This window comes from Myxocyprinus asiaticus, chromosome 5, assembly GCF_019703515.2.
Source record: "Myxocyprinus asiaticus isolate MX2 ecotype Aquarium Trade chromosome 5, UBuf_Myxa_2, whole genome shotgun sequence".
NCBI classification, from domain to species: domain Eukaryota; kingdom Metazoa; phylum Chordata; class Actinopteri; order Cypriniformes; family Catostomidae; genus Myxocyprinus; species Myxocyprinus asiaticus.
The window spans coordinates 10,952,286-10,974,617 of record NC_059348.1 but is presented as its reverse complement, the minus strand read 5'-3'; the positions used below and the strand labels follow the sequence as shown (position 1 = coordinate 10,974,617).

The 22,332-nt window shown below is 39.0% G+C and overlaps 1 protein-coding gene across 1 annotated transcript; it reads right to left on the bottom strand.

Moving 5' to 3' along the window:
* Positions 1–1,248: 1,248 nt before the first annotated feature.
* LOC127440576 (gastrula zinc finger protein XlCGF57.1-like) lies at positions 1,249–20,818 on the bottom strand. Its single transcript, XM_051697259.1, has 5 exons — positions 20,723–20,818; positions 12,908–13,007; positions 10,904–11,006; positions 10,468–10,601; positions 1,249–3,677 (listed from the first exon to the last, which is right to left on the bottom strand). The coding sequence occupies exons 1-5, from the start codon at positions 20,816–20,818 to the stop codon at positions 2,566–2,568; spliced, it is 1,545 nt and encodes a 514-aa protein (XP_051553219.1). The 3' UTR covers positions 1,249–2,565.
* Between the last annotated feature and the right edge of the window lie 1,514 nt (positions 20,819–22,332).

Below are 22,332 nucleotides of genomic sequence, written 5' to 3'. Positions count from 1 at the left end.
GTCTCGGGTGATCCCTAGTCACTCAAATCCATCTGCTGTGACCACTTGCATTTTGCATTTGCATGTTAATATCAGGTGTAAACTGGGATCAATCAACCACACAATAGGGTAAGTGACAGTTCCATTAACTGGCCTAAAATTCTCTCGAATTTGCCCCAAGCCAGCATCACTAAAAATAAAAATGGGAAAACGCTAGTTGTCTGATTTACTAAATCATTTTATTTGCGATCTACACAACAAAATTGTGTTTCTCTTCTAAACTTGTTTTCTTTGATTTAGAATAATGTGATTCTCTAAAATGTGAACTCTACTAAAAAAGTAGTTTTTGATGTTTGCTTAATTTACATTATTAAAAGACCTAATGCAACACAATTCTTGAAAATGTTGTTACAACTTAATTTCATTGTAGTCAATCTACTTAAATGTTTAAATGGAGTTTTACTTAATCCATTTGTGTTGGGACTACATGAATAAACGTTTCTTGACATACAGTAACTGGGTGGGGGATTTGTAGTTCCCAGCATGCTTTGCAAGGGACTTGATGGAGAGAGTAAAAATGTAAAAATTAAGTGTTATTTTATGTGTTTTTGAGCAAGATGAGAAAAGGCAGAGATTTTCTGTTACTTTGGGATTTAGAACTGATTCCGTAATGCTGGGTTATTTATCATTGTGCTAAAGAGTGGAGCTTTTGCTTACTGGACTACTTAACATTTAGCATGCTAACAAATCCTATTTCGAGCTATCTAGCATTACCTTATTGTGTAAATCAGAATTGTGACAAAAAATTTTATGTAAAACGGATTTAATGAATCACAATAGGGACACTTTGGATCTACTTAATAGGGTGATTTAAAAATAATGTTATTCCATTATGTTGAATTACTGGGAACAAATTATGTTTTCTGACATATAATTGATGAACTAAACCAATAGGAAAAATTATGTTGATGTAACTTAATTGATTCATGTGGAACTGATGTACATGATTAAATCATATAAATTCAAAACACCTTTATTTCAGTTATTATTGAGCCCTGGTGTGTATGTAGCTTATTTGTACATGTGTTACACAGCAAAATTCCTGGTGTTAAATTAACACTCCTTGGTGTCTCCACGAGTCCACTCTACAAGAGCGTTAAAAACTAACACTGAGCAGTGTTGAATCTACTCTGTGCTGTGTTGAATTGGCCAAACAGTTCATGAGATCAAGTAGATACACTCTCTGAGTGATGATTGATCATTAGTGATGACATCTGCTGTTAACAAGCAGAGTCTACTGAAGGAAAGACAAACAAGAACAGGAAAACAAGAGAACAAACCAGTGCAATATTGTTCATGAGAACAACAATAATGCATCGTGATGGAGAAAGAAATAGTTGGTTAAGAGCAAATATCTCTAAGACCTATATAATATGGCATTCTAATATGATTTGTGGAAAATAATTTTAAAACTCAGACTGAATATGGTAATAAAGATGGGTCAATATGATACTGTTGTGACAAGTTGAGCAGTTACTGTCATTAGAGTAGATAATCATTTGAGCTGACAATAAGAAATACAGACATCAACATTTCACATAAAAACGCAACAACGGTGACAATCAACAAACTCAATTTCAGGCTCATGCCGCAATGCAAGCTGGGTGCCAATGTTGAGTTATGTACTATGTGGACACCCACAATGCATTGCAGCATGAGCCTGAAAATGAGTTTGTTGATTGCCACCATTGTTGCGTTTTGTATGCCGAGTCTTGATGTCTGTGTGTATCATTGATAACTCAAGAATTTTATCCCTAAGAGGAATTATATGCTCACTTTGTTAAAACATAACTACCCATCTTTATTATTTATAAATTATATTTCCATAGCAAAAGCAAACATTAAGTTAAGCTATGTCTTTTATTCTTTACAATTTGAATGATCTCTCAATGAGGTACTTGACCTCATCAAAAAATATCCTCTTCATAATACAACACAACTGTCCTCTTGAACAATACTGTACTGGCTAGAAGAAAACCACACAATGATTAACCAAAGTTCAAGTGTCTAACCAAAGTGAACACAAATTAAACAATGACATCAGCAACACTGAAATAGAACAAACCTCTGTTAAAAATAACTTTTGTACACATATGAAAAACAAAATAACCCACATTTCTTAAACATCCTCACACAACATATTAAGAGATTGTTGTCCAATAATCTATTTTATTTACAGTTGATGTACATCTCAGTTAGACAGATTCAATTGTTGTGGTGTTTGCTGGTCTGTTCTCTTGTTTTCCTGTTCTTGTTGTTTCTCTTTCCTTCAGTAGACTCTGCTTGTTAACATCAGGTGTCATCACTAATGATCAATCATCACTCAGAGAGTGTATCTACTTGATCTCATTAACTGTTTGGCCAGTTCATCATTCAACACAACACAGAGTAGATTCAACACTGCTCAGTGTTAGTTTTTAACACTCTTGTAGAGTGGACTCGAGGAAACACCAAGGAGTGTTAATTTAACACCAGGGATATTGTGGTGTACCCTGTCCTGTTTGCTATTATATTTCTTTAAAATAATTATCTTATATTACTCTTTTTATTTTGTGTATTGGAAGCTTCTGTCACTGAAGAAATATTCCTTGAGTCTGTGAGCAAACTTGGCAATGAAGTTCTTTCTGATTCTGATTCCGATTCTGATGGCATGTAAAAATGCTTCTCTCCAGCGTGAATTCCTATGTGGTTATCAAGGTCTCTTTTTAATTTGAAACTCTTTCCACAGTGATGGCATATGTAAGGCTTCTCTCCAGTGTGAATTCTCATGTGGATATTAAGGCTTCCTTTTTGTGTGAAACTCTTTCCACACTGAAGACATGTGAAAGGTTTCTCTCCAGTGTGAATTCTCATGTGGATATTAAGGCTTCCTTTTTGTGTAAAACTCTTTTTACACTGAAGGCATTTAAAAGGGCTCTCTACAGTGTGAATTCTCAAGTGTTGCTTCAGGCTTCCTTTATTTGTGAAACTCTTTCCACACTGATGGCACGTGAAAGGCTTCTCTCCAGTGTGAAGTCTCATGTGTTGCTTTAGGTTTTCTTTCTTTGTAAAACTCTTTACACACTGTTTGCAGGTGAAAGGCTTCTCTCCAGAGTGAATTCTCATGTGGATATTAAGGCTTCCTTTTTGTGTGAAACTCTTTCCACACTGAGGGCATGTGAAAGACTTATTTCTAATATGAACTGCTGTATGACAATCACTGCTTTTTTTATATATGTAACTCTTTCCACACTGATAACATGGGAAACGCTTCACTCTAGTGTGAATTCTCATGTGATTTTCAAGCCCTACTTTACATTTGCAACTCTTTCCACACTGAGGGCATGTGACAGTGTCCACTCTAGTGTGAAATCTCATGTGGTTAAAAAGGCTTACTCGGGATTTGAAACTCCTTCCACACTGATGGCATGTGTAAGGCTTCCCTTCAGTGTGAATTCTTACGTGACGATTAAAGTTTCCTTTACATGTGAAACTCTTTCCACATTGAGGACAAGTGAAAGATTTTTTAGATTTTGTTTCTCCAGTCTTTGAGCAACTTAAAGTTTGTACTCCAGTAATGACATCATCAGTTATCTGATACTGATGTTTTTCCTCCTCTTCATTCAGTTCTTGTCTTTCCTCTTTCAGCTTCATCAGGTCTAAAGTAAAAATATTACATTGTTAAAAAATAAATTCAAGAGCTATTAAAGGAATAGTTTACTTATGATAAAATCACAAAATTATATATTCAAGTACATAAGTCAAAGGCTCCAAAAAAAAAAAAGGATATAAAAAGCACTGTAAAGGTAATTAATTCGACTTGAGTGGTTTAATCCATGTGTTCTGTGTGTACAGCGCTCTGCACATGCGTCAAACTAGAGGAAATGTAATTCAAGTTCAAGTGGTTTTTTATTGTCATTCAACCATATACAGTTAGTACAGTACACAGCGAAACGAGACAACGTTCCTCCAGGACCATGGTGCTACATAAAACAACATAGGACAAACACAGAACCACATTAGACTACACAGACTGAATAAGACCTACACATTCCTACATAAAGTGCACGTGCAAACGTGTGCAAAAAGTACAGGACAGTACAATAATTACTAAAAAGGAAACAGGACAATAGGCACAGTAAGAGACAGTGCAGTGCCGACCAGTACACATTTCTAATCTGAGTAGTGAAAAAAGATGACACTTTCTAAAAATGCAGAATGTAAACATAACATACTATGAAATAGTGTTCTATGGACATAGCAGTTATTGAGGTAGCAGCCAGGTATAAAGTGACAATGAATTAAGTGCAACTCTGGACATGTGCAAAAGTTGGATGGTGTACAGGTGTGTGTGTGTGTGTCAGTCCAGTCTCTGAGGATTGAGGAGTCTGATGGCTTGGGGGAAGAAGCTGTTACACAGTCTGGCCGTGAGGGCCCGAATGCTTCGGTACCTCTTGCCAGATGGCAGGAGGGCGAAGAGTTTGTGTGAGGGGTGTGTGGGGTCATCCATAATGCTGGTTGCTTTGCAGATGCAGCGTGTGGTGTAAATGTCTTTGATGGAGGAAAGTGAGACCCTTGAGAAGATGATCTTCTCAGCTGTCCTGAGAATTCTAGTGAGGGGGCAGCTGGATCTTGATGTGCCTCATGACGAGCCTCTCGAAGAAACTTCATGATGATGTGAGTGTGACGGGACGGTAGTCGTTGAGGCAGGACACTGAAGACTTCTTCGGCACGGGGACGATGGTGGTGGCCTTGAAGCACATTGGAACAACAGCGCTGCTCAGAGAGATGTTAAAGATGTCGGTAAGAACATCCACCAGCTGGTCTGCACATCCTCTGAGCACTCTGCCAAGAATTTTGTCTGGTCCAGCTGCCTTCCGTGGGTTGACTCTACATAGGCTTTTCCTCATATCAGACATGGTAAGACATAGCACCTGGTCATTAGGAGGAGGGGTGGTCTTCCTCGCCGCCACGTCGTTCTGCACCTCAAACCGAGCGTAGAAGGGAGGCATCATTGTCACAGGCAACTGATGTTGTCCTGTAGTTGGTGATGGGCTGGATGCCCTGCCACATGCACCGTGTGTCGCCGCTGTCCTGGAAGTGACTGTGGATTCTCTGGGCGTGTGCACACTTTGCCTCTCTGATGGCCCGGGACAGTTTGGCCCTCGCTGTTCTTAGGGCCATCTTGTTGCCTGCTCTGAAGGCAGAGTCCCGGGTCCTCAGCAGCGCACGCACCTCCGCAGTCATCCACGGCTTCTGTTTGGAGCGTCTGGTAATGGTCTTGGAGAAAGTGACATCATCAATGCACTTGCTGATGTAGCTGGTGCTGTGTATTCCTCCAAGTTGGTAGAGTCGCCATATGTTGCAGCCTCCCTGAACATGTGCCAGTCAGTATACTCAAAACAGTCCTGAAGAGCAGAGATGGCTCCTGCTGGCCAGGTTTTCACCTGCTTCAGAAGCGGTTTTCTGCACCTAACGAGAGGTCTGTATGCTGGGATTAGCATAACAGAGATGTGGTCTGAGTAGCCGAGGTGGGGGCGGGGCTCCGCCCGGTATGCGCCTGGGATGTTTGTGTAAACAAGATCCAGTGTGTTCACCCCTCTCGTTGCAAAGTCCACATACTGATGGAATTTAGGAAGCACTGTCTTGAGATTCGCATGGTTGAAATCTCTGGCAACAATAAACAGTCCGTCAGGGTGAGCATTCTGCAGTTCACTAATAGCCCCATACAGTTCACAGAGCACTTCCTTAGCATTAGCACTGGGGGGAGGAGGGGGGAATGTAAACTCCGGTTATAATGACAGTGGTGAATTCCCGTGGTAAATAAAAAGGTCTGCATCTAACAGTCACAAACTCCACCAGCAATGAGCAGTAGCTAGAGACTAGCATAGAGTTCTTGCACCAATCCGTGTTGATGTAAACACACAAGCCACCACCGCGAGTCTTACCACACAGAGCTGCATTTCTGTCGGCACGAAACGAGGTGAGCCCGTCTAGCTGAATGGCGGCGTCCGGAACTCTGTCGCTGAGCCACGTCTCCGTGAAAACAAAGACACAGCAGTCTCTAAACTCATGCCGCGTAGTCTGCTGGAGTCGGATGTAGTCCAGTTTATTGTCCAGGAAGCAAACGTTTGAGAGCAGGATAGACGGGAGAGCCGGCCGGCTAGGGTTTGTTTTTAGCCTAGCATGGACCCCCGCCCTCTTGCTGCGCTTCCGCTTCCTCGTACACAGCTTACGACGTCCCCTCCCCTGGCCACCGGCATCAGGTGACGCCGAGGATTGGAGGCCTGGTCTCCGCAGCAAGCCGAGGTCGCATAGCTTCTCCTGCAGATCATCATGCAGCTTGGTTGTTGCATGATTCTTGTATTTGAGCAGTGTCTGGCAATGGTAAACACGAACACCGGTTGCTCCGATGTCCATGTGCCATAAAAGTTGGGCTAAGAAACAAAAAATAGCACCATTTTGGATCTGGAGCGGCCGCTGCATGCTACCGCGCCACCATCTTGGATCAAAATGTTTTGCTTACAAATACGTTTTGCCAAGGAGACTGCAGATGTCAAGATTTAAGGTGAAAAAGGAGTTACATTTTGGTCTGTTTCACACCCAAAACAGATTGTATTTCTTAAAAGTGATAGATCACCAGCTTTTTTTTTTTTTTTTTTTTTTAAGAAAATGAGGGGCAGGGGAGTCACGTGACGCCATGCGAGGTTCGGATGTCTGAACGGCGGGCTCTGCGCACTTTGCTAGTTTTAACACTATTAATGACATAAACCGGTGAGATTCGATACACTCTGTTCCATAACTGTTCTAGGAGGATTCAAAATCCTCCTGCTCTGGAGACATTAAAAGACACTTACGTGCTCAAGCTGACACCCCTGAGCAGGCCCCGAGCCCAGGAGTTGATTTGGAGAAATGAGGGAAATGAGGCGAGAAATGTTGAACATGTCGGCAATGCTGATGTAGGTCATTGCTGACTTGAAGGATCTTCTTCTAATATGTCGATCGATCACGGCCATAGAGATGAAATTCACTGAGGTGGTTACAAGAGTGGGGGATGTGGAGAAACGAATCAATTATTTGGAGTCATCGGAGAGGGAATTATCTGCTAATCCGCTAGCGACCAAGGTGGATTTGGAGCGTGTCTGGAAGAAGTTGGAGGATATGGAGAACCGTAGCCGGCGGAATAACATCCGAATCATTGGGATTCCTGAGACCGAAGAGGGTCAGGATATGGTTAAATTCCTGGACAGGCTCTTTTCGAGTCTGCTCGACATAACAGGCCATAAGCTGGAAATCGAGCGAGCTCACAGGGTTCCGGCTTGGAGATCTGTCGAGGGAGACAGGCCCCGATCAATTCCGGCCAAACTTCTGAGATCATCCGATAAAGATCTTGTGTTGCGCGAGGCGAGGAGTAAAGGAAGGCTTTTTTGGAAGAACCACAGCATTTTATCGTTCCCAGACTTTGCAAATTCAACAAGAGAGAAATTTGATCGATTCAAGGAATGCAAGAAACTCTTACATAAACGGAAGGTCGCTTTCGCACTGATGTTCCCAGCCAAATTGAGAATAGATGCTAAGGATGGCCGAAAAACATTCACATGTCCCCAGCAAGGGATAACCTTCATAAAGTCAATGGAGTAAGTTATTCTGTGGTACTCACGTTGCAGCTGAGTGGTCCGACTCACTGAACATTCACTTGACTGTTCGAGGAACTGAGCGCCTTTTCGTTTCGTTTTGTGCTGGTTCCGCCTAGCGGCTGGAGTTTGTTTAGTGTAATATCATTTCTTCGGGACAGCTTGTGGATGAATCTGCTCGTTTTGGGTGCTTATGCCTCCTGTTGGCTGGAGTTATTTTTGTGGAATATTTCTTGTAGGACATTGGAGTGAGACTGACTGCCCGAAGAACTGAACGGCCTTTTTTTTTTTTTTCTGGTTCTGCTAGCGGCTGGAGCTTATTTTGTGGAGGCACACACCTTCGAGGCAGTTAAGTGGATGAATCTACATGGTTTTTTATTGTGTTTATTCTGCTTATGGGCTGGAGTTTGTTTTATAGATTTTCTTCTGTTATGTAATTCTGTCTTACAAATTTTTGTATAGAAACACCAGACTTGAGCAATCTGACTGCATTTTCTTTTTCTTTGTCTTCTTAGAATCAATAAAAATATTAATCTTAAAAAATAATATTATATATTAATATTATTTTCCACTTTCAATTAGTTAATTTATTTTATCCAACATCAGTCCTGATCATAAATACCAAATATTCATTCATTTTCAGGATTTTAACCCTTTAAATGCCAGTTTGTTTATATAATGTCACTGTTGTTTTTTACACACACACACACACACACACATCTAAATACACACACAAAACACACTCTGACATCCATACCAACACACCCACACAATTTTAGTTGCATCATTTATTCAATTGGCCTGCAGTGCTCTATAATACAGCAAACAGAAAATATAGAAAAAGCATGTATTTGCTCCAAAGGCTAAACATGAAAATGGCGCCATCTGGTGAAAAATATAAAAAAATTATATTTTGAAGCCAGGGCCCCGGAATGAAAGAATAATATCCTAGAATTCATGATTTTATGCAAATGTCAAATATTGCAGTTTTAATGGGTTTCAATGAGGACATTTATGTCCTGAAGGTCCTGAAGGTCCTGAGTGTAACTATTTTGTGAACACAGTGTATTATAGATGTATTATAGGAACTGAGGTTGAAATATAAAAATTCCCCCCAAAAATACACACCTTTGGCAAATTTTATGCCGTTGGCATTAACACAGCCAAAATGATCGAAAAAATGAAAAAGACAAAAATGTCCCGAAGGTCGCACAAGGATTAAACAGAGCATCTGGGTTGAATAAATTCCCAGTAGTTAGCAGTAATTAAAGGTGCAATCAGTAATTTTTGTGTTTATGTGGATTTGGACTTACACTGACACCTGGGGAATGGCTACTAGTGCCCGACCAATATATTAGTCTGCCGATATTATCGGCCGATATTAGCCTTTCACCGATATATCGGTATCGGCGTATATGTTTACTGATATGCGCAGATATGAAAACTTTTTTTCACAACATATAATATAGAAAACAATGCTTTATAATTGGTGTCATTACGTAGTTTGTCCAGCAGAGGATGCTCCGACTCCACTGTTTACAGAGCTGACTCTGAACTGATGGTGGCTCTGCAGACAGGGCGGAGTTGAGCGGTGTCTTTGTGGTAAGTTGCTAACTAGTTTGTGAAATACATATTGGAAAGTCAATAAACAATGACCCCATCATTTTCAAAATAACGTTAACCCTGTCAACCATGTCACTCATTGTCTGTTTGCTGTTAGCAAGCTATACTTTGTCAGTGCAGTCAGTAAAGTAGCAGATTGAAAGGTAAACATCAGAGCATCTTTTTGCAGCTAAGCAGACAACGGTGTGGTAGAGGACTGTGTCTGCTGAGTGTTGATTTCACGCTACGCTGCTATCTAGTTGGTGAGACGCAATGCTAGAAAGTAAATAAAGTCCATCTTTTACTCTCCATGACAACGAGCTTATAGCTAACTAGCTAATCACATAGCTACATTCATTGTTGTCAGCTGAGTGGAAGCTAATGTGTAAACATGTATTCACCAAACTGTTTTGTTCAGAATTCACAGTTTGGTACCCCCTTCAACCGAACAACACCAGTCGTGTCATTTATAAAATGTAATATTTAAAAGTCTGGTTTTCCACCGTTGAAAGTTTCCCCTGAACTTGTATAGCAGAATACGGTGTAACACCCCTGCCACTGTTTATCTCTTGTCTCGGCAGGTGTAAAAGCTTCTTGTTTTACAACCTGCCATTAATTGTCTGGCAGTATTAAAATAGTCAGCATTTTACTGATACTAAACATACAGTACTGATGTTTATTTAGCTATTTATTTTTATTTGTATTTATTCTTTATTTAAATGGTCAGCAATTGACTGATACTAACAGTACTGATGTTTATTAAGCTATTTATTGTATTTTTATTTATTCTTTATTTTCTCAGTGTTCATTCCTACAATTTGTTGACAATATATAATAATAATGTCAAATATTCTTTGATAAAAATATTTGTTTAAGAAAGCAGCCTTCTGAGTACCTTTACATAGTCATCGGTGCAAAATCCACATAGAAAAGGTCTGTTTTCATTACAGCTCAAAAATTAACTATATCGGTCACCATATCGGTAATCAGTGAATTTTCCCCCTCTAAAATCTGTATCGGTCTCAAAAATCCCATATCGGTCGGGCTCTAATGGATACAGCATCATTCAAATGCAAGAGTTTTTAGTTTTAGATGCTATTGTAGAAATTTATTAATTTAATCAATGACTGAAAGTGTCAAATAACAGAGTTGTTGTTAAGATTCATAATCCTAGTTACCAGTGATTAATGAAGAATCAAGAATGGAAACCAACCTATTTTTTCCTCAGTATCTTCACATTTTATTCCGCATTCTGCTGTAATACTGATGTCTTCACTCTCTTCTTTAATAAACTCCATCTTTACAGCAGTTTGTCGATTCACCTGGAGTTTTTCCTCATCTGGAATCCTGAAAAGAATGAAAAAGAAATGCCAAGTAAATCTTTATGTTCCTCAAGTGGGACTGCGTAAAGCATCACACAAAATAACACATACATGTTGCAGCATTTACGAGAGACCAACGATCAGAACTTCACATCAAGCTTTATGATGTTATAATCGGTATCTACACTCATTTCATATTAATCGCCCAAACTTCTCTACATAATATGATTAGATTGTTAAAAAATAAAATGGACTTTTTTTTTTTTTTATGTTTTGTACGCTTTTATACCCATTCAATTCTGAAACACTTTAAAACACATAACTTACCTCAGCCAAACAACAACAAACGGCGCAGCATTGATGACGTCACAAACGCACAGCAGTTCAGAGAAGCAAAATAAAAGTCCTTTCACACGCTCAGACGCTGTGGCTAAACCGGTATTTTAGAGATCCCTGGGCTAAAATCAGAAAATGAATATAATAAAAACGAAAAAATATAATAGTGTTAGTAGGCATAGTTTTCATTCTTTGTTGAATATCTCTGGTGGAACAAACATTAGCATAACCTGTTTAGGTGCAAATAAAAACTTTAGATCTTTGGTAGTATTAGTATTAGTAGTACTCTTTTGGTCCATACAATGCCAAAATTTTGAAGCTCCAAAAATCACATAAAGGCAGTATAAAAGTATTCCATATGACTCCAGAGGTAAAATCCTTATTTCTGAAGCAATATGAAAGGTGTGGGTGAGAAACCGATCAATATTTAAGTCATTTTTTACTTGAAATTCTTCTTCCTGCCCAATAGGGGGCGATATGCATGAAGAATGTGAATCACCAAAAACACAAGAAGAAGAATGTCAATGTGAAAATTAAAGTGGAGGCTGACTGGGCAGGGAGGAGAATTTATAGTAAAAAGGACTTAAATAATTGATCTGTTTCTCACCCACACCTATCATATCACTTCTGGAGATATGGATTAAACCACTGGAGTCTTTTGGATTACTGTTATGCTGACATGTGTGATTTTTGGAGCTTAACATTTTTGACACCCATTCACTAGCACTGTATGGACCAAAAGAGCTGAGATGTTCTTCTAAAAATCTTAATTTGTGTTCTGCAGAATAAGAAAGTCATTTACATCTGGGATGGCTTGAGGGTGAGTAAATGATGAGAGAATTTTCATTTTTGAGTGAACTATCCCTTTAATACAAGTTTGGTCTGTTATAGTTTGGCAGGTTTTTGTCCATTTTGCACATCGAGTAAAAGATATTATTTTCGTTGACTAAAATTATATGTCGTTATAGTAAAACCGACTAAAACTTATGAATATGACAAGTCAAAATATTGACTATTTTTAAAGGACATTTTTGTCAAAAGACAAACTATGACTAAAACGAAAACCTTAAAAAATTAACACTGGGTACAGCATCAGTTGATAAAGCAAGTGAAACTGTAATAACCCTATAAACTAAAAACATAAAACGAGCAATAATGTTGGGGATAAAATATACTTTATTAAACATGAAAATAATATGCTTAAATATGCAATATAACAATGAAAAGAAGTCAATTTTAGAAGTTGTACATTTAGTAACACGCACAGTAACTTCACCACACAACATAGATATATTGTGATTGGTAAACACACGGGTAATGTTCCATTCGTAAAAGTATTACAACCTTACCAGACAACATACTGTACATAGCGTGGCTTTAAGTAAGCTGTGAAAAAGTTTGCAGCACTTGTTCTTGTGTGTGTGTTTTTTAAAGTTGTATATTGGTTAACATTAGGTGAATGTTTACCATGACTACGCAGCACAGCGTCCATCAAACCATTAGCTATTCCTACAACAGGAATCTCTTATTTATTGCAGTTATATGTAGGAGAAGTTTGTCAGATGATCTGAGAATCCTGGAGAAGTGATGATGGATGAGGAGGTCTGAGAGATAAAGTGGGGCCAAGCCATTTATATGAGAAATATGTGCAAACCAGTCTAACAGAATAAGACAGGCAACAGCTTCCAAAGGCTGTTCAATACTAGTGTTGAAGCTTGAAAGCAAAGCTTTGATTTTACCAGTAAAAAAATCGAAAAACGCTACAGGTCTCAGCGGTGGCATCAAGACAGGCGGTGGAAACAGGAGAGAGTACCTTATTTATCGTATTTAAAAGCATTTTAGGATTATGAGGGTTTTGGAAATTATAGCATGTTTGAACAGGTAATATGTTCTTACTGACAACCTTGCTTTAAAATATATCACGAGGACACACCACCCAGGGTCACGTGATCATAAACGGTAAAATGACTTCCTTGAAGTGACCATCGGTTGTACCCTTGGTTAACGGCCTTCTGGAAGGGCCCTTCATGGAGGGGTTGAGTTGCTCACTTTCGTTTGGAACGTCCTTCGTGTGGCGTCCCCTTCCCGCAGTTCTCTTCAAGGGCCCAAAAACACATGTTTGGAATTCACCCATAGATTGACTTATTGTATTATTTCTAATAGTTCTAAGAAATGCCACTAGATGGCATTTAACAGTATATAGTTAATAACGTACTTTAGAGTTTCCGTGAAGCAGAGGGGTATTCCGGAAAGCAAGGTTAACTTACCGTGACATAAACCCTGAACTCCTTGTTGATTAATCCAAGCGTTGCTTACTCACGGTTATTGGTTCCAGAATATCAGTTCTGGTTAGCTCACTCAACCATGAGTTTGTGCGTGATCACGGTGATATTCAATATCAATTAATATTATAATAATAGCCTATATAGGCTTACTATATTTGTTATTTTAAGGTTAATTTTACTGGTATTTACAACTGTGCATGCTTATTTTATTTTACTGCAAATCATGTGAACTGTATGTACAGGTGCATCTCAATAAATTAGAATGTCGTGGAAAAGTTCATTTATTTCAGTAATTCAACTCAAATTGTGAAACTCGTGTATTAAATAAATTCAATGCACACAGACTGAAGTAGTTTAAGTCTTTGGTTCTTTTAATTGTGATGATTTTGGCTCACATTTAACAAAAACCCACCAATTCACTATCTCAAAAAATTAGAATTATGGTGACATGCCAATCAGCTAATCAACTCAAAACACCTGCAAAGGTTTCCTGAGCCTTCAAAATGGTCTCTCAGTTTGGTTCACTAGGCTACACAATCATGGGGAAGACTGCTGATCTGACAGTTGTCCAGAAGACAATCATTGACACCCTTCACAAGGAGGGTAAGCCACAAACATTCATTGCCAAAGAAGCTGGCTGTTCACAGAGTGCTGTATCCAAGCATGTTAACAGAAAGTTGAGTGGAAGGAAAAAGTGTGGAAGAAAAAGATGCACAACCAACCAAGAGAACCGCAGCCTTATGAGGATTGTCAAGCAAAATCGATTCAAGAATTTGGGTGAACTTCACAAGGAATGGACTGAGGCTGGGGTCAAGGCATCAAGAGCCACCACACACAGATGTGTCAAGGAATTTGGCTACAGTTGTCGTATTCCTCTTGTTAAGCCACTCCTGAACCACAGACAACGTCAGAGGCGTCTTACCTGGGCTAAGGAGAAGAACTGGACTGTTGCCCAGTGGTCCAAAGTCCTCTTTTCAGATGAGAGCAAGTTTTGTATTTCATTTGGAAACCAAGGTCCTAGAGTCTGGAGGAAGGGTGGAGAAGCTCATAGCCCAAGTTGCTTGAAGTCCAGTGTTAAGTTTCCACAGTCTGTGATGATTTGGGGTGCAATGTCATCTGCTGGTGTTGGTCCATTGTGTTTTTTGAAAACCAAAGTCACTGCACCCGTTTACCAAGAAAATTTGGAGCACTTCATGCTTCCTTCTGCTGACCAGCTTTTTAAAGATGCTGATTTCATTTTCCAGCAGGATTTGGCACCTGCCCACACTGCCAAAAGCACCAAAAGTTGGTTAAATGACCATGGTGTTGGTGTGCTTGACTGGCCAGCAAACTCACCAGACCTGAACCCCATAGAGAATCTATGGGGTACTGTCAAGAGGAAAATGAGAAACAAGAGACCAAAAAATGCAGATGAGCTGAAAGCCACTGTCAAAGAAACCTGGGCTTCCATACCACCTCAGCAGTGCCACAAACTGATCACCTCCATGCCACGCCGAATTGAGGCAGTAATTAAAGCAAAAGGAGCCCCAACCAAGTATTGAGTACATATACAGTAAATGAACATACTTTCCAGAAGGCCAACAATTCACTAAAAATGTTTTTTTTATTGGTCTTATGATGTATTCTAATTTTTTGAGATAGTGAATTGGTAGGTTTTTGTTAAATGTGAGCCAAAATCATCACAATTAAAAGAACCAAAGACTTAAACTACTTCAGTCTGTGTGCATTGAATTTATTTAATACACGAGTTTCACAATTTGAGTTGAATTACTGAAATAAATGAACTTTTCCACGACATTCTAATTTATTGAGATGCACCTGTACTTCTTATTTTTTAATACCATTTGATGTACCCAGTTTAACATTGGGGTTTCTGAGAACTTACTTTGAATTAGCATCATATCATCTTCCATTTCCCACAGTTGCTGATGGTCTCATTGTATTCATAGAACCTCTTTCAATTGTAAGATCTCCCACAGTTGTCATAATATTCCATAGATTTAATGAAATGCTTATCAGTAGGCCACTCATGATTATTTATAAGATGCATTATAAGATGAAGATCTGCTGTAACAGCGGTGGACAATGATGGGAGGCCCACAGAGTTATATGTCCATTATGTCCTTTTCTTATTTGATGTGGCATTAGCCCTAGAATGCAAAAAAGGGGTCAAATTGACCCAAAGGGGTCTGATGTTTGAACGATTTTATCAATACAAATATTTATTTACTTGATCGTCCATGAAAGCTTCAAAAATCTTTTTTCTGACCCTCACAAATGTTCACCATTTTCATATTTCTTGGTCATATTTTCAGAACAAAATAATAAAAAAAAATAATAATTCTATCACTAACCCAAGACACTATAAAGGGTGTCAAAATGACCCATGTGCATTTCCTATTAAAATTTGAATTCACATGGTATGTTTTTTCAACTTAAAAAATGTATGACACGTTTTGAAGCACTGACATTCAGATATTTTAAATCAGTCATATGATGATGATCCAGACTGCAGACCAGGTTGTCCTGGAGATGACTGTCATTGTGACAAAGTATTGTGTAGTTGTTAGGTGTTTTAATGAGAAGCAGATGAGATTTAGAACATTCAAGTGAAGAAAGCTCTCTGTCGTATTAGATGTTTTTAATGTGTTTGTTATAAAGGTTTAGAAAAAGTTGGTTCAGGAAATGTTGCAATTATTTTAAAGAATACTGAATTTTATCTTTTAATAAAGTGAACAAATAAACATGAATTAAACATTACAACTGTTGTGAACAATCTAATTCTTAAGTTCTTGAAGATAAAGATATAAAAATGATACCTTTTACTTTTGGAAGAAACCCACTGAAACCAATAGGGGTCATTTTGACCCTCTTTATGCATTCGTGTAGGTTTTTTGGGTCATGCATTCTAGGGTTAAACTTGCTTGATTCTCATGTACAGTAGGGCCCGTCTGCCTACAGCAACTTGGTACTGAATGAAATGATGTTGTCTTAATTGAAGATCATGTGTCTGATTATACATTATAGATGTTCATGATCTCAGCATTCGGGAAAAGTAACTCATTTCTTTGTAGTCATAAAGAAAGCTGTAAAAGGTCCCTGTTGAAAGGCAGATTAAAAATGTAATTAAGAGATGGACCAAATAAAGTTTCAGATAGATGAGGCTGAGCATCAGAAAGAAACATCTTTTGATTGAATCACTTGACCACCAGCTAAATGAGGACACCGTATGTTACTCTAAATGACAACACGTCTCATTTATACTTTCACATAATGAAAATACAATAAACAAGTCTGGAAATGTGTGCATTTCTCCATGTAGAGTACATGAATTAAAGTGTTCTCCAACCTCTATGCTGTACCTGTGGTTCATGAGATGATCACATACTGTATTATCTAGTTATCTAGCAGAACTTACCTGCAATGAACATATTAACATTCACTGACTGAAAGAACTGTAAAAAGAATGTGGGTTCTATATTAATTTTATTCTATGATTTTTATAGAAATGATAATAATATTAAAAGCATGAAATACAATATTTATTAGAAGGGCTAAATATAAATACATAAAGAGCTCTCTTTACAGTGAAGAGTGTGGAGGCCTTTTCAATGTGTTCTACGTTGAAAATATTAGTGTTAAAAACTTCCTGTTAAAATAAAAAGCACAATGAACACAATTTGTTAACTTTTGAAAGCAAATCTGTGGTCTGTGAGACTGGAAATACCTGGGAGAAGAAGATTTGTGAGTAAAGATTGCAGTATATCATAATAATGCTTTAAAAGTATAATAATGTGCGTAATCTGAAATAAACTAATCCTGAAACATAACCTACTCCGGAGCAAGTTATCTTCAGAGAGTAAGTTGCTATGGCTACTAACATTCCCTGAAAGTTATCACAGTTTTTTTAACTGAAGAGAGAAAAAAAAAAAAAAAACGAAACCGAAAGGTTATTTGCTTACTTTGAGTAAACTTAACCGCTTAAGTCGCTAAACCTGCTTTCAGGAATACCCCCCGGAGACATTTTGGCAGGTTGGCCGCTTGTGCTGCCATACTACCATAAACTGTATGTTTGAAACTTAATCAAAAGAAAATGAACCAGCTCCACAACAATATAAAACTAAATTACATGGTTTACACACAATGCACATCCAACACATTGCATCCAAATTTATTAGTGGGGGTGATTTTGATTCATTTCACTGACTCGATTCTGTTCACCAAAACGATTCGTTCCAATTCATTCATTGACCATATTTGCAAGTTATGCCTTTGCGCGTGTAGATGCCGCCAAATGAACGTCTTTTAATTAATTGCATTAAACCCAAAAGTAGTCATTCACGACCAGAATAAGTCTAATTATTATTAAAATTAGCATGTCTACAATTCTACTAAGAGATGGCAGCACTGCAGTGTTAAAGCATAATAAGCACTTCTCCACAAATGACAACAAAAGTATATCTCTTACCAGCAGCCATATCACCCTGTAGCTCAAGACTGGTTGCCCACTGAAGCTAAGCAGGGTTGAGCCTGGTTAGTACCTGGATGGGAAACTTCCTAGGGAAAACTAAGGTGGCTGCTGGAAGAGGTATTAGGGAGGCCAGCAGGGGGTGCTCAGTCTGTGTGGGTCCAAATGCCCCAATATAGTGACAGGGACACTATACTTTTGAAAAGTAGAATATACCAGCCATATACGGTTGTCAGATTTCCATCTTCACGAGTGAATGCTAATTCTGACAGACAATTTATACGTTGGACCTGGAAAACGTGTCTCAAAACTGAACTGTCCACTCAACAACTGGACTAGAAACTCTAGTCATAAAACTGATTTCGATCTAAAACAGTAAGTGAAAGCTCAGATTATATCCAAAAATAAATTCTCTACCAATCAATAACCTACCGAGTTCTGGGAACATGAACAGTTAGACTCGAGTCTGTAACTGAACATGCACCACTGGAACCCATGATAAGAAAACCGTGTATGTCCACGTTCGCTAACAAAAATCCAATCTAAATATCGAACAGTTCACTAATAGATGTGTAATGATAGAATTCTATTTATGGAGCTAAAGGTGACTAATTATGTTATTTTCGATTAAATTTGTAAGAATGTTTATGAGAAAAATAATTTTTCCATGTGCTTCAAAAATAATTTTTTTGGAGATGCGTGCTTTTCATCAGACAGCGACGATATATTTACTCATTTGTGCATGTGATTGTGTGTTTGGTTTGTTTAAAAAAAAATACCTTTGCATTTTTAAGCCTTATGCTTTTGAATAAATAGACTTGTTTATTTACACAATTTAAACTTGCTTAGTTATTGATGTTGGGTGTGTTTGGATAGCTGTAGGGGGCCCCATTTTGAAAATCTGCTAAGGGCCTCCAAAATGCTTGGGCTGGCCCTGGATACACTTTTCACATCACCTCTGTCTTTCTGATCATGTGCACAACAGCGAGGCTAATTGAGGTCCAATTAACATGTATGCATGCTTGATAAAGCCAAGCTACAATAGATCAACAGATAGATCAACACCCCCGCTACGACGTCCAGAGATGGCGCGGTGGAGATCGTACTGCCCGCGTCAAATACCGGCGCACCAACATATGCTGGCACATCCCCCATCCCCAATCGTGAATTAAATTAACATCTCGTTCATTTTATTTGTGAATGAAGATCTGCTGACTGGCTGAACGAGATGTTCGGCATGTTGTTCATTCAGTTCAGCATGTGAGTCAGTCGTGTTCAACAAGGAGAGACAGGGGATGCCCTTAAGACAAGTTTAAAGGTATATACAAAACATGATCCCCAATTTATGAATGTGTAAAAATGACTGAAGACTTACAGGTAAATGACATGAATTACAGATGGAAATGTTGTGCCTTGATGCATAGTGTAAGATATTTAGGCTTTTCTTGAACTTTTTCTATATTTTGGAAAAAGTTAAGACCAGCATTTGTGGTGAAAAAGGTTTCAACTCTTTTTAAAGTGTCTTCGTACATTTGTAGACATGCAAATTCCATTTGTGTTGCTTTTCAAGACTGACTTTAGCGTGAGCCAATAGCATTCGAGAGCGGGCTGTGAAGGAGCATATCATTGGTTTGACCCCCTGAATGAATACACCCCTTTACTGAACTAGATGGTCGTGTCAGTAATGAACGAACTGCATGTACTGGTAAACTTGTTCGCAGACGAATTAAATGAATCAGTCACCATGAATGATCTGCTGATCGAGAGAAGGAGCTGCATGTCATTCATTCAGTTCTCCAGTTATGGTCTTAAGCTGGCGTATACCTGCATGGTGGACAAAGTTGAGCTACAATCACACTGTGTACAATCGTACTGGGAATATTACTGCTGTCTTTTCTATCAGTCTTCGTGTTGTTAACCTGTCACATTCATTTAGAGCGTCCCACACACGTGCAGCTGATCAAATCGGAAGCGGCATTAAGACAAGCGCTATGAATTATTTTTCTTTTCCTTATTCAGCCTTTGGTGGATTTACAACGTAACTATAGCATTTGCAATATTTTTTGCTAAATCTCAATTTCTCGGTTTAAAAAAATAAATCAAATAGAATATGTCAAAACGCATATTCGAATTAATCAGAAAAAAACGGAAAAACCGCCCAGCCCTACTGGACAGTTGAGGTAAATTAGTTGATGCTCTTCAAAACGTAAGGGCGGAACATATGCGGCTTTGATGGACACTTCTCAAGGCCAATGGAGATACTTGTTAAACAGATGATTAAATATCTTTTCCTTGGGCCTGGGTAGCTCAACGAGTATTGACACTGACTACCACCCCTGGAGTCGTAAGTTTGAATCCAGGGCGTGCTGAGTGACTCCAGTCAGGTTTCCTAAGCAACCAAATTGGCCTGGTTGCTAGGAAGGGTAGAGTCACATGGGGTAACCTCCTCGTGGTCGCTATAATGTGGTTCGCTCTCGGTGGGGCGTGTGGTGAGTTGTGCATGGATGGCGCAGAGAATAGCATGAAGCCTCCACATGTGCTATGTCTCTGCGATAACGTGCTCAACAAGCCACGTGATAAGATGAGCGGATTGACGGTCTCAGACGTGGAGGCAACTGAGATTCGTCCTCCGCCACCTGGATTGAGGCGAGTCACTACGCCACCACAAGGACCTAGAGCGCATTGGGAATTGGGCATTCCAAATTGGGGAGAGGGGGGGCATCTTTTCATTGGTCATTTCATTTCAATGCACAATTCAAACAGTAGGAAGTGGTCATTCAGCGCATTCCGTCTATGGTTAAAAGTCAAAATTGCCAAAGGTGGAGATACGTGTTTTTCATCAGACAGAAACGATATTTAATGAAATTCTATGCAAATGGATAAGAAATAATCAAATTAAGGTATGGTACAATACATGATATTTGAACTTGCTGTGGCATATACTGTTTGCACCCTGGTGTATTATAAAACAGTATATCATGTAATAAGTAGTGCGATGGAACTTAACTACATCGCTGGCAGCGGGAAGAAACGCACCTGATGTGACATGTAACGCACCTGATGTGTCATGTAATGGTAACTCACGCTGTCTTCAAATGCCGAGGGTGGCATTAGAGGGAGTGGTCTCTTCAGGTCCAGGAAACGGGTAACCATGTTCCATCATGACCCTCTCAAGCTGCTAGAAAAAGCCGCCAGCCATGCGTTCCAGACCGGGAAAGGTGTTCGTGCGCCAGTCCGCCCCCTTCTCTGCACTGTGAGCCCTCGATCACAACGAGAACACCGCGTTTACTTTCATTGATATCACACTCTCCTTAGACACTTTATAAACACATTTTGTGTTCATTTTTATTTAAAATAAATAACTTTATGATGGCGTGTACTGTCTGTCTTCACTGACATAGATCGGTAAAGGGAAAAGTGATAAGTGAAACGGGCAAAAGGTGAATTTGAACCCAGATTGCCCACGCAACTAATTAACTGTCTTACCAATGTCACCACATCAGATCTTAGGTTGAGGAAGGTCGAATTAACATACTTATCTCTTCAAACTTTATGTAATATTTTTAATAGTTTTGACAGGTTCAATTGGACTATTGGCATGCATATAGCCTGGCTGTGTGCCCAGTGCTATTTTTACACTTATTGCAAATAATTATTTGACTAAACTAAACCCATGGTAGGGGGGCCCCTATGCAGCCACACATGTTGCTTAATAGGCAGGGCCAGCACTGAGTGTATCTAACCAGAGAATATTTAGCAGAGACAGGCCACTTTTATTTAAATGAATGTGAGAAATTGGAACGTCCAACCAAGAAGCTCAAGTGCTCAATGGTCAGCGGATGTAGAAAGGAAGTCCCGCCTTACAGGTATAAGAGCCAATCACCTTTAGATACAGACTTTGCCTGTCAATGAACTTGTATACTTGTATAGTGCCTGTCACTATACAAGCCAGGAAAATGACTGAAACTGGCAAAAGTGATGACTGATGAAGACTTTAGTTTCTCTCTTATGGTTTCAGCTGCTTAATTGAGACAGCTACAGGTGATCACTTTGAAGGGAGAGCTTGTATAAAAGCTGGGAAGAAGATCAAAGAAGGAGAAGCTTACTGTCGTAAGAACTTCTCGTTGCAAGCAATCGAACCTGCAGTGGTCACCAGATGTGATAGTTGTTGTGCTCATGTGTGTGTATTAGTGCCATGGTAACTTTCTCATTGGGCTTGTTACTATTAACACTCTCTGTGGGTGAAAGAAAACATATTTCTTTTAGACAGTGAAGCCGTAAGAAGGAGGTCGCCATTTTCTGTTGAGAATTATTGTTTTCTCCTGTTTATTGCTAGCCAGGGGGAAAGGTAAGAATTCCGTTGTTAATTTGTTTATTTTCTGTTCTCAGTTAATTAAACTATTTCTGCGGGCAGCTAGATATTTTATGTTTGTTGTTTTGGCCTGGACCCCTCCTGAAGTATTTTATTGCTTCCTTTAACAATTGTAAATAAACTCTTATTTTTACTGAAAACCCATGTGATGGTGTAGTGCTGGGACAGGAGAGGAGGCACTTCTAGCCAGCATTTTAAATTGTATTATTCTGTCACTTTTTGTTAGTTATACCCCTACACTAGACTGGGGAAGAACATAACAGTACACTATCAAAAACAGTGAGGGCAGTTTTCC

Excerpts from the sequence above, each read along its gene's own strand:
- LOC127440576 (XM_051697259.1), bottom strand. The coding sequence starts at position 20,818 with ATGGTTACCCGTTTCCTGGACCTGAAGAGACCACTCCCTCTAATGCCA. Across the intron at positions 13,008-20,722 it reads ACCATTACATGACACATCAG|AGAACTGCGGGAAGGGGACG; the intron begins GTGCGTTACATG and ends GGGCCCTTGAAG. Across the intron at positions 11,007-12,907 it reads CAGAAGGCCGTTAACCAAGG|CCACAGCGTCTGAGCGTGTG; the intron begins GTACAACCGATG and ends ATACCGGTTTAG.